The sequence below is a fragment of the Sinocyclocheilus grahami genome, unplaced genomic scaffold (genome assembly GCF_001515645.1).
Source record: "Sinocyclocheilus grahami isolate Dianchi unplaced genomic scaffold, SAMN03320097.WGS_v1.1 scaffold487.1, whole genome shotgun sequence".
In the NCBI taxonomy this organism is placed as follows: Eukaryota; Metazoa; Chordata; class Actinopteri; order Cypriniformes; family Cyprinidae; genus Sinocyclocheilus; species Sinocyclocheilus grahami.
This window is the reverse complement of record NW_015505666.1, coordinates 554,842-566,920: the sequence shown is the minus strand read 5'-3', so window position 1 is coordinate 566,920 and position 12,079 is coordinate 554,842. Positions and strand designations below refer to the sequence as shown.

The 12,079-nt window shown below is 33.9% G+C and overlaps 2 protein-coding genes across 3 annotated transcripts in view; both read right to left on the bottom strand.

Annotated features, from left to right (window-relative positions):
* The window catches only part of LOC107553973 (liprin-beta-1-like), a 31,135-nt gene extending 23,308 nt beyond the window's left edge, over nt 1-7,827 (bottom strand). For both annotated transcript variants that reach the window (XM_016236318.1, XM_016236317.1), the window contains exons 1-2: nt 7,707-7,827; nt 244-327 (exon numbers count right to left, since the gene is read on the bottom strand). In XM_016236318.1, the coding sequence (XP_016091804.1) occupies nt 244-307 (64 nt within the window). In that variant the 5' untranslated portion in view covers nt 308-327; nt 7,707-7,827. The remainder of the gene's footprint in view (nt 1-243; nt 328-7,706) is intronic.
* A 1,616-nt stretch (nt 7,828-9,443) lies between these two features.
* Nucleotides 9,444-12,079, bottom strand: part of LOC107553939 (guanylyl cyclase inhibitory protein-like) — a 9,220-nt gene continuing 6,584 nt past the window's right edge. Inside the window, exons 2-5 of the mRNA XM_016236285.1 lie at nt 11,509-11,641; nt 10,149-10,298; nt 9,876-9,981; nt 9,444-9,743 (exon numbers count right to left, since the gene is read on the bottom strand). Coding sequence (XP_016091771.1) covers nt 9,619-9,743; nt 9,876-9,981; nt 10,149-10,298; nt 11,509-11,641 — 514 coding nt within the window. The 3' untranslated portion in view covers nt 9,444-9,618. The remainder of the gene's footprint in view (nt 9,744-9,875; nt 9,982-10,148; nt 10,299-11,508; nt 11,642-12,079) is intronic.

Genomic DNA, 12,079 nt, shown 5'->3' with positions numbered 1-12,079 from the left:
AACATGCTAATATCGGTCCAATCTTACTCTCTTTAAACCTCAGTAAGGTTTCATGAAATAAGTCTGTGACATTTTCACTGCAGAACATTTCCAATGTGGATAGAATGAACAAATTTACCAATGTGAAGAGAATTATTTTGTCAGGTTTAAATGTGGAGGGACCGTTGGATTTGGAATAGGTTTTAATTCACTTTTGGTATGGTTAACAGAAATGTTGAAAAGCCTACATGAGTACAATTTTACCTGCTATAATACCATCCATTTGCTCCAAGGCTGCTGCCAACATGTCACTGGCATCAGACATCATCTTGTTAAGCACTGTTTATCCTGAATAAAGAGGAAATAGCTAAATAAATATTACAGTAAACAGCACAAAATGCATTTAGGCAATCTCTAAAAACTTTAATAGAAATCTTTTGAAGGATTAGGCACTGAATAAGTCAAAACTACAAAACCGAATGAAGAAATAAATGCCATTGTGCTGCATGTTTGATACACGACTAATGTTATTCAGGAAAGTATTTCAGACACCAAAAATTTGTTTAGAATTTAACAGAATCTAGAGCCAGATCAGAAAAACATATACAGAGGCCGAATAGACAGAATTTTTTTTATCTACTGTTATTTTACTATTATTTAAATACTATTATAATATTCATTATATACATTTTAAATTAGTTTTTATTTTTATATTTTCAGTTATCATTTTATTTCAGTATAATCAGTGTAAGTTTTAGTATAAGTTTGTTTTATGTCCTTTTTATTATTTCTATTAATTTCTATTTACCTTATTTTTTTATTTTAGTTTTAAGTTATTTTAATTTCAGCTTTAAGTTTTAAGAATTTTATTACTTCAACCTAAACTTATTTCAGTTATCTGCCATGGCAGCATTTCTAATTCTAATTTTGTTTAATTTCATTCAAGTTAATGATAGCAACACTGATGTGAGCACAGAAGCTACAGTGCATGAAAGTAGATTTCTCAATCCTTGCCATTGATCTTCATTTCTAACGGCGTATTTATCAGGACTGGGTCTCCCTGTGATGGTTCTAGAGAGCAGAGCACATCCTTTGGGTGAAAGGTTGGCTGGTTCTCAGCTCTCTGCTGTTCCCTGGGTAACGCAGTCAAGCTCCAACCATTAGCCACAGATTTTAAAGAATAACTGAGCCATTTATTTCAATTATTGGCACAGAGCTTGTGCTGCCGCTGGGGACACTGGGTACTTTGTTGGGGGACTTGCGGGGACACATTGTTAGGCCCTTTTGGCTCGTGGCCCGAGAACACAGCGGTGGCATTCTCTCCGTTTTAGTCCTCAAAACAAGGAGGTGAAGAGATACCCTGTCATGTTCATGTTATATCCTATGCACCAGTGTTGATAAATTTGTCTGCCGTAATGCACAAATACAACAGGCCAAAGGTTAACTTTCACATCCGAAAGAAGGGAAAGTGTGCTATACTAAGTGGAAGTTCAGTTTTTCTGCATAGAATTGGCTTGTAATCTAAGTCAGATGAGCTATTCAACCATTGAGGCATTCAAAGAAATATGTGAAGCATAAAAATCACAATGCATCACTCTGAAATTATGTGTTGTGGTTAAGGACGATCCTAAAGGCTGTATACTGTACAGTGAATTAGCAGTAAATAATCCTTTAAAACGGGTAAACACAATTTGTGTAAGAAGCACGTAGGGATTATCAGAGCAACTTAGTTTGACAGCAAGCCTTTTTAAGGGTCTTATACCCCTTATCGTCTAATAACCCAGCTCTGTACAGAGTGTACAAGCAAGTTAACACATTTCATTTGCAACATTTACACTGGCCATGATCTCACTGCACCAAACCTGTTGTCAAAGTACTAAATGCGGTCAGAGGTGGGTAGTAATTTCTGGAAAATGTAGAATTAAAGGTGGGTACTTTTACTTTAACTCAAAAAAAAAAGTACTTTACTTCATTACAAGGGTGACATTCCTCTTGTAACTTAATTTGTTTCACAATATATGTTAAGAAATTTGTAGTTTATTCCAAGCGCGCTGTCTCTTTTTTCTGGGGCATTCGCGATGACCCATTCACAACTGAATCACTCTTGAGTCGATTCACTTCAGAGAATTGTTGGCAAACAAGCTATCAAAATGGTCTTGAATAGGTTTGTGAAACAGTTTGAATTATGTCTTCCGTTCCATGCATGCACTGAATCTTGCGAAGCTGTTTCTCACTCGTACTGGTTGAATGTTAAATTTAAGAACACAGAGAATGTAAAGAGTGTTGGATGAAGTGGCCACGAACCTACAGCAAACTGAGACCAATTCTGTAAATTAATCCTATGGTTTGCCATCGATGAAGATGTTTATTAGTTGAACACCTGTGTGTTCCGTCTATGAATGATTCAGGTATACATTTGATTTTTATCTCAGATAACATATTTTACAACCAAACAGATTATTATGCTAAAAGTAGATCCGTCAGTGTGCATTTGATTTGTTATGGTCAGATGTTCCTTCTTCTCTGTCAGTGGTCCCTTCAGATGCATTCAAGCACAAAACTCTGCAGGTTTGCTTTTTGATATTGTGTAATAAATCTTAATGTGGCTGTATATATTATTATTATTTTAAAAATGACATGAAATTATACTGGGGCTACAGATGAAATGCCAGGAACAGTGCTTGTCTCTACTGAGTTTGTTGCACTCTAATTATGACTTTAATATAATCATTTCAATAATCGAATATTAAATAATAACGTTATTGTATTATAGATACACACACAGTACGCCATTCTGTAACCGAAATGTCACTTTAGATCAATTTAATGCATCATTCCTGAATGAAATATTAATTCAAAATATATACAATAGTCAAAGGCAGTATCCTGACAGTTTAGTTTAATTAAAAGTTTAATTAAAGTTTGCTATCCAGCCACTAGACATTATAAGGCCACTGGGAGTTATAAAAGGGGACTGACTCCAAATATATGTATGCACAGGCTGATTTGAGTCACATCTGTTAATAAGTAAATAAGCTTGTCAATACCAAACACTGGCAGTGTGAATGTAGCCAGTTTGTTAGAAGAAAAGTGGATCAAACACTTTCCTCTGAAGAGTTTTCAAAAAATGCTGTGAAATCAAGGTCAGAGTAAACTAATGCGATTCACTAGTGTGAAAGGTTTAGTTTTTAAAAATAACAATTCTTTGATCCAGAACTATTATGGAACTTTTCAATCTGGTCTTTCAACTATATATAAATAACAAATCAAAACTTTGTCTGGAGACTCCTGTTATGTCTAGAAAAGCTGTGCTATACAAACATCACACCGGCGGTCACATGTTCACACAGCAAGCTTTGGTGCATTTTTTCCTGCATGTTTCTAAACAGTTCTGTCAATCTACATTAATATCACTATTTAGAGTAAATAAAGCAGCAAACAAGAACTCATTGGATTTTCTCTCTCTGTCTGGAAAGACTTTTATTATGAGCTAACAACCACGCAGTGTAGACTCAAGCTAAGCTCAGGATGCTTTGCATTGCAGATTTTTGCATGGCTGGAATTTCCTCTAATGGCGGGAACATGGTGGCTTCCAGCCTGTAAAAAGCGATAACACGTTCTTTATGAAGCTCATATTTCCTCTCTGAATCGTGTGAAGTCAAACAGAGGAATCAAATCAAGACCCCGGGTTCAGATCTATCAACATCAAAATGGTTTATGCACATGCAAAAAACATCATGCTGTCAAACAGCAAAAAGTTACAGCACAAGTATTTTTCTAAAACCACAGACAAAGGAAAATCTTGAAGTACTGTATTTGCTTCAACAATCCTTGGAACAAATCTTACGAGAAAACATGCCAATAATGACATTAAGTGGGAAGAAACTGAATGTGTGACATAAAGCCTGTCCTTTGTGTGGAAATATTTTCCTGGACTCTGGCCTGTAGGTGCAATTATCAAAAGGAAACAGTCGGCTCTGTTTTTTGAACGTAAATAAATATTCCTATTTGTACTGTTCCCTGAAAAGGGCTCAAGATGGCATTAAATAAAAGGTTATGAATATGAGCATGAGAATGAGAATAAGGGGAAAAACCCCTAATGGCCTCTGAAATCCATCAGACGGGCACCTAAGGGCACAATGTGTATGAACTTTATCCACTCCACACTCTGTTTGAGCCGTATTAGCCACTATCCCTCTCTGAAGCGCTCTGACTGACTGACAGAAAAACCTCTGCTGGCACATGCTGGGGAAAAATAGCAGCCTTCGGGTCATTCATCTCAACAGAAATAAAAGCAGTTATGGCAGGCCAGCCGTGTAAGCCAGCAAATTCGCCTCAAGTCAAGCTAAAGCACGCATAGAAACATGCTGGAGAGTCATGGGAAAGACATTTTTAATGGCCCTGTAAGCACATGTTAATCTGATAAATAAATATGTATGCCAAGCTTTCTAGTAAATGCTGACGTTAATATTTTTTATTCACTGAAAAAACAATGGGCGTTAACCAATAAATGGCCAAAAGTAAAATTCAAATTTTGCTAAATTACTTTAAAAAAACACTACAAATTAAAAACAGTTGTTTTAAATGTATTAAGTTAATTTAAGTATCAAAACATCATAATGTACAGTATGAAAATGGATATTCATTTATTGCTTTGATAAAGATTACATTTAACAGTGTCAGTCTAATTAAATTATTAGGATTTCTAAAGATTAAATTGATTGATAGATGATGGTAAAGGTAATTCAAATATTAAAATAGGTTAAATGAACAGTCATGCACAATTAAATATTCAATATCAATAAAGTAAAAAAAATTTACAGCATTAGCAGAAAACAGAAGCTACCAATAAATCATGCATCACTACTCCTTTGATAACTAAGAACTGAATGAGTATCATATTCATGTACCATGGTACATACACATTTGAGGTCAGTAAGATGATTTTTTAAAAGAAATTAATACTTTTACATTTACAGTCATTTAGCAGATGCTTTTATAAAGCACGGACATGTTAAATTGACCAAAATTGACAGGAAAGAGCTTTACAAAAAAACACACTTTAAATAAATGTTTGTTTTTTCATGTTAAAAAAAAAAAGAATCATGAAATAAAATTATCATGATTTTCACAAAAATATTAAGCAGCAAAAAATAAGAAATGTTTCTCAAGCACCAAAATGATTTCTGAAGGATCATGTGACACTAAAGACTGCAGTAATGGCTGCTGAAAATTCAGATTTGCATCACAGGAATAAATTACATTTTAAAATGTATTTGAAACAGAAAACAATCATTTTAAATTTAATATTTTAAATAAATATTTCACAATATTACTGCTTTTACAGTACGTTTGATAAAAAAAATTTAGCCTTGGTGAGCATAAGAGGCAATCTGATGACCACAAACATTTGTGGTCGTTTGTAGTGTACATCATACACCAATTCATAGAAAACCATGCTATTACCATGATACATGTTCAACACAAAACAAATTGTATTGACATGTTATATCCTTTTTTTTCTTCGATTTGAATTTGTTTTTATCAGCTTGATTGTGCCAGTAGGTTTTTATACACTGATAAATGCTGTGCCTGGTTTCACGTGGATGAAAAAAAGCAGTCAGACGTGATTGCAGCATTTGAGCCAAGCGTAGAGTTCTAAAAGATGTTTGGGTCTCGTGCAAGTACTAGAGGAACACAGATGTGCACAAGCCTTCAGTCCAGCCTGTGCATGTGGGAGGAGGACAGCCCTTGCTTACACATGTCAGAAATAGAATGGAAGTTTTTTTTTTTTTACTTAACTCCACTCATTCATATTTGTGGCTATATTGGGGCGTCACTAAGCAGATTTTTATACATAAGCAGCCAATGAAACACCACCGCTGACTGTTATCACACTCAAAACTTCTAAAGGGACACCCATCTGACACTGATCTGAAATATCCTGTCACTATACTAAGCCAAGGCATCGTTGTAGAATATGATGCATCATACTTCACATAACCACACGGAACCGAGAAGGGACGCCTGCCTGAATTCAGGGGTGTTTCATATGCTATCTATAGCTAACTGTAAAAATAAAAAAATTCCACACTGCTTAGGTAAATGCACAGATGTGTTTGCAAATATAAGTGGATAAAGGAAAAGCATGTGTGTGTTTTAGCCCTTCGAGATGGCAATAGAGTTTGTTACACAACAAATAAAGATGGCTGATGAAACCCGCAGGCTTACTTTGGGCTGCAAACACAAGATTTAAACAGCAAATGATGCTCTTTGAAGTCTTTCAATAGAGGCGGCTACTGTAAACATCACACCATTTACACAATATCACACATGTGTGACTGAAATGGACTTAAATTACAAGAACAGTTACAAGGACAAAGCTTAAAACTACAAAAAGCTTAAAACTAGTTGAATAGGTACCCAAAAAAACCCAGCATGTAACCCTGAATTAAATGTTACATTGTGAAGTAGAAAGGCTGAAATAGTATTTTCTTGTAAATAACACATAGGCTTATTTGTTTTATTTACAACTTCGAAAAAAAAAATTTTACAGTGTAAAGCAGGGTTAATTATCACACACTTTACTACAGCATTATTTCTGAGTGGACGTTCATTTTTAAGTCAGTTTTTGTATAGACACATACCTTAAAATGCTGGCTACAAAAATAAACTGCTTTATTGCCAGGAAAAAGCTAAAGCTGACAAAAACATTTTGTTGCAGCTAATTGCATGTTGTAACAGGCTTTTCACTAAAACACTAAAACAATTACAAAAGACCTAACAATTAATGAAACAGAAAACTAATTACTACTGGTTGAGAATGCAGTTCAACCTTACAGTTAAAATCTAAAGTCATTAGTTTTACCTATTACAAATTATGATACTATTGTTTTTGTTTTTTGGAGGATTCACAGACGTAATGTAAAAACTAGCTTTGTAACAACATAAAAACCACACAATTGTCTACGTGTTACTGATTTGGTTCAAAACCATATAGTTACTGATATTAAGCCTTTTTGACAACTTCCAGTGTGACAACTTGCCCCTGTCTTCCAATGCACATCCAAAAACATAAATGCTGCAGCACACTACAAACTATAAAACGTTTATTTAAATAGAGGAAGTCACTCCAAACATATTTCTGTAGACTGTACAGCTAAAAAGTAACAATTACGTTCTGTAAGCTCTGTCTCAGTCCAGATCACAGGTGAGGATGCGGTAAAGCAAACATGTAAGAGCAGCTCTTGTTCTTCTGTGGCTACGTGGAATGTGTGAATCCCTTCCTCACAAACACAGCTGTGCCTCAAATCCCTAGTTCTGCTCTTCAAATCACACCTTGTGTTTTTAATTGATTTTAAATAGTTTAAAATATACCTTGAATTTTGTGTGAAGTATTGCACAATACCTACAAACATCACTTTGTCGATCCGGGTTTCTGAATATAACCTCATACACTTGTACATAAATGCTCTCTGTAATCAATCCCTTAGGCTATGAAAATATTGCTACGTGTGAAGAGATGATAATTTAATAAACTATCATAACTACGCACAAAACTAACTTTTTGACATTTATATATATATATATATATATATATATTTTTTTTTTTTTACACAATTACAAGAAAGTTTCCCACTCAAGCAAGTTTAGAAAGCCAAGTAAATTCACAAAGAACTATCAGTTAGTTAACGTACTTTGACAACAAGAATGCTGTGATTACTTACCGAATCTGGACCGCCTTCTAAAGTATGAAAATATTAATCCGTGGACTCTTTTCTAGCGTTTGAATGTCTTTACGAGATTGGCTCTTTCCGTAGTTGGCGTTCCCACCTCGCCAGCGCCATGTCGACAATGAAAGTGGGAATGTGGGACGTCATAGGAGCGGACATACTACGGTGAAGGTTTGCTGCTTAATATTCATGAGCTGTGTCTTCGCCATTGGATGGTCACTGAGCCATCTAATTAATATTCAAGAAGACACTTTTCGCTATAGGAAGGGTACTAAATTGCATCACCGCTATCTAATTAATATTCACAAGATGAGCCTTCGCCATAGTAGCATTAGTAACGATAATGGTGTTTGTGTTTGTTTGGTCATACTTGTGAGGCATTACTTCACTTACAAATAGTGAAACATGTTAAAAAAGCAACTTTGGAGCACTTCGGAAGTGTTCGTCATAAATCAGCCAAATCGTGTTGATATGCTGATATCTGTGTGAGGGTTAGGTTTAGGTAACTGTATAAAAACAATGAACCAGATAATGTATTAAAACATTTTTGTATAAGGTATCAAAACTAATATAGTGAAACCAACATGATTCTGCTCAGATCTCTTTATTTACCTGTCATTTAGTCTTTTTTTTTTTTTATCTAGCACACTACTGTCACCAAAGCTATATCTTTGTCAAAACTGAGGTGTTCCTCTGAAGTCAGTTGCTGGAATAAGGCATGCATACACCAACTGCAATTTGACAAGACTAAAAAGATTTTAGATTCTGTGTCTCAAAACCTAGTGAGAAATGCAGAAGAATACTGAAGAACACAACTGTTGTTCATGATAGAATACAGACAATAGCCTAGAGAACTGAAGCGGAGATATCAAGTCAGAATACATCTGTTTCTGTACATGATATGCAGCTTAAAATGTAGATTGTATGTAAAATAATTTTAATCCAAATGAAAGTTATAAGATGGCACAAGAATCTGATCCATTATTTCAGTATGTTGTAACCAATAGGCTAATCAAACTCAAAATATTCGTTTTTTTTCTCCTTTTAAATTTTTTATACGTTTTTTTGATTATACAAATACATAACTTAAGGAGGTGAGACTGAGACTAATATTTAATCAATAAATGGTTTCTCAGTAGAAGTTCTTATGCTTGGCAGTATAGTATTGACATAAGATTCTGCCTTATAAGAACCTTAAAAACTATTATTTACAGTAGCTATTAAGATTTACTTTGTAAATTCACATGGTCTACATGAAAAGATACATAACGATTTAATAAATTAACAAAAAGATCAATAATGATTTGTTCAGTCATAATTTCAGTACAATCAATTAATCAATATACATACATTTTGCATCTAACATCAAAAGTAGAATGTCAATTTATAGGTCAACATTACAGCAATATTTCACCCCAAAAATGAAAATTTGCATGAAGATGTATTTATCCTCAGACCATTCAAGATGTAGATGAGTTTGTTCTTCAACAGAACAGATTTGGAGAAATTTAGCATTACATCACTTGCTCACTAATGGATCCTCTGCAGTGAATGATGGGCAGCTTTTAGCTGCACAGGGTGTTAATTGATGGACTGGAGTCATGTGAATTATTGTGATGTTTTTATCAGCTGTGTGGACTCTCATTCTGACGGCACCCATTCACTACAGAGGATTCATTGGTGAGCAAGTGATGTAATGCTAAATTTCTCTACATCTTGTTTGGGCTGAGGGTGAGTAAATTTCAGCAAATATTCATTTTGTGGTGAACTATTCCATTAATTTAAAATGATCATACTGAGGAATGCATGAACGTCTCATCTTTAAGGCATTCACAACAGCCCCATCACAATAAATACTGTAACAGCCATGATCTCCATTATACTGAATGTAAACAGACCCACAGATTTACAGCATTGCATTGCCTTTGAGAGGCCTCTCCATCTTCACTGTTTTTGGATCACACTCCAACATCTCTCTGATCCATTCATCATTCAGTGCACCTTCAATGAATTCCTCTTGACTGATAATGGCTATAGAGACAGAAAGAAAAAGAACTTCTGTAAACTGCCATTTTCTAGTAGTGCTTTGAATTTCAAGAGTGGTTGAAATAATTTTGCTATTTTAGATAGCAATGTAGCTTGTATTGATAGCACGTAGCTTGCCATTGTTATCTTTGTCCAGCCGTACAAATATCCTATTGGTGCATTCTTCAGCAGTCAGTGGATCAGGTTTGGTCAGACATGCTGCAACGCTCATCTTGTACACAGCCTGAGTGAGAGAACAGTCATGAGAGAATATTAATTTGTGAGTATATATTACCCTCTAGTGGAGCAATCCAGAGTCACGTAAACAAACTGCATTTTTAATTCCATAGTAAAATGCAACAGTCAGATGAGAGCAGCAAGTAATAGAGGTTTTCAGCTATAGACACTTACCTGCATGATTTCCAGCATCTCCGAGCGTGTGATGGCTCCATCTTTGTCTTTGTCATAGAGTTTGAAGGACCAGCGCAGCTTCTCCACCGTCGTGCCCTCAATCAACATGCTGATAGCTGTCACATATTCTCTGAAGTCCACAACTCCATCCTGTTAAATGGCAATCATATCACACTTTTTATACAAATAGTGAAAATTGCTAAAATAAATAAATAAGCTATTAACTTAATTATTATAGGTTTTATTCAAAATGCAGAAATGCAAAATGAAATGTTTTAATAATAATTTTATTTAGCCTACAGGTTTAGCAGTTTTGTTGTGTGTTTTGTCCTTTTTATTTGTTTCTTTTTTATATTTATATATATATATATATATATATATATATATATATATATATATATTAAGTGTTGTGAAGGTTAATGTAATATGTTACAGATTACACTTTACCCTATCTAAAATGTAATAAGTAGTGTAACTATTTCAATTACTTTATTAAAGTATTGATGAATTGATTACATTTGATTAATCATTTTCAAACATGTAAACCAGGCAGGGTTAACCTTACAGTAGTATACTATTCAACACTGATTACTGTCAGACTTTCAAAATCCTTCATCTTTTGAAGTAAGATTATAATAATTATTTATTTTTACTAATTTATTTGTCTTTTTAATCATTTTAAAGCACAGCCACCGCAAAATCAGACTTACTTTGAGATCATTCTGAAGTTAATACAGATTTAAAACCATAACAAGAAATAGTTTAGTAGCTAGCTACGATACTGTTTTTGAAATCAAATCTTTGCGTAGCTATGACAGGAAACACTAGCATAACAATGGCTTGGAAGAAACTGTTAATCTTAAAAAAAATAAAGCATATACATCAACCCGAATAGGAAATAAAACAGTTAACAGTGTCCTAAACTCCTGAAAGGTGTCTCATATTTTAGAGCAGCCACTGCAATTTATGAAATAAATCAATTTTATCTGTATGTGGGTGCATGTGGGAAAAAATTCAGATGTAACCCCTTATGTAATTGTTAACATTTTCATACGTAACTGTAATTTAATTCAATTTTTTATAGTAACTGATTACAGTTACATTTATTTTGAAATTAAATTAAGTAATTTAGTTACATGTAACTAGTTACTTCCCAACAATGTACTGTATATATGCTACGCTACTTTACTTTTCTAAAAATCCATTCTTTAAAAAGAATCATTTGGGAGAAACAAGTTAGTTAGTATAGTGTCTATTGTTATGCCTCTGCCTTTTACAAGTCAAGTCAACATACACGCATGTTTTGTAAAGCCAGTGTTTTGAACACATCACATATGTTTGGTTTTGAGCTGTGAAATACCCCATTGTTATCTAGCGTGCGGAATATCTGCTCTGCATACTCTGCTGACTCTTTTCCCACAGTTCCCTTGCAGAAGTGCCGTCTGAACTCATGGAGGGTGATCAGTCCACTGGGACATTCATTCAGGAACTTCCTGCCAGACACGAGCACAAAAGTGGACACATTTTTAAAACTATTTCGATTATTATTGCTAGTATTATTTTCTGAAGAGCTTTTTATAAAGCTGAAAATGTGATAGTGTAGTTTAAAACTGATATCAATCAATTCTTTTCTCATCTTAAACCACTGATCAATATTAACTGACCTTTGGGTTTTTAGTGTTGTAATATAGATATTGTATAGATCCAAATAAAATAATTCAAATAAAATAAATGCACATTAAATAAAAATACACTTTAAAATTTAGCTTATTAACTATATTTTTATTTGATATACAAAATTAAAAATAAAATAAATACACATTAAATACTCATTAATTCAGTGAGTTTCCTTGTAATTATTATTTGTAAAATGTAGCCTACTATTAAATTCTGAGTACAGATTTTTCAAAGAAATCCTACACCAATTTTTT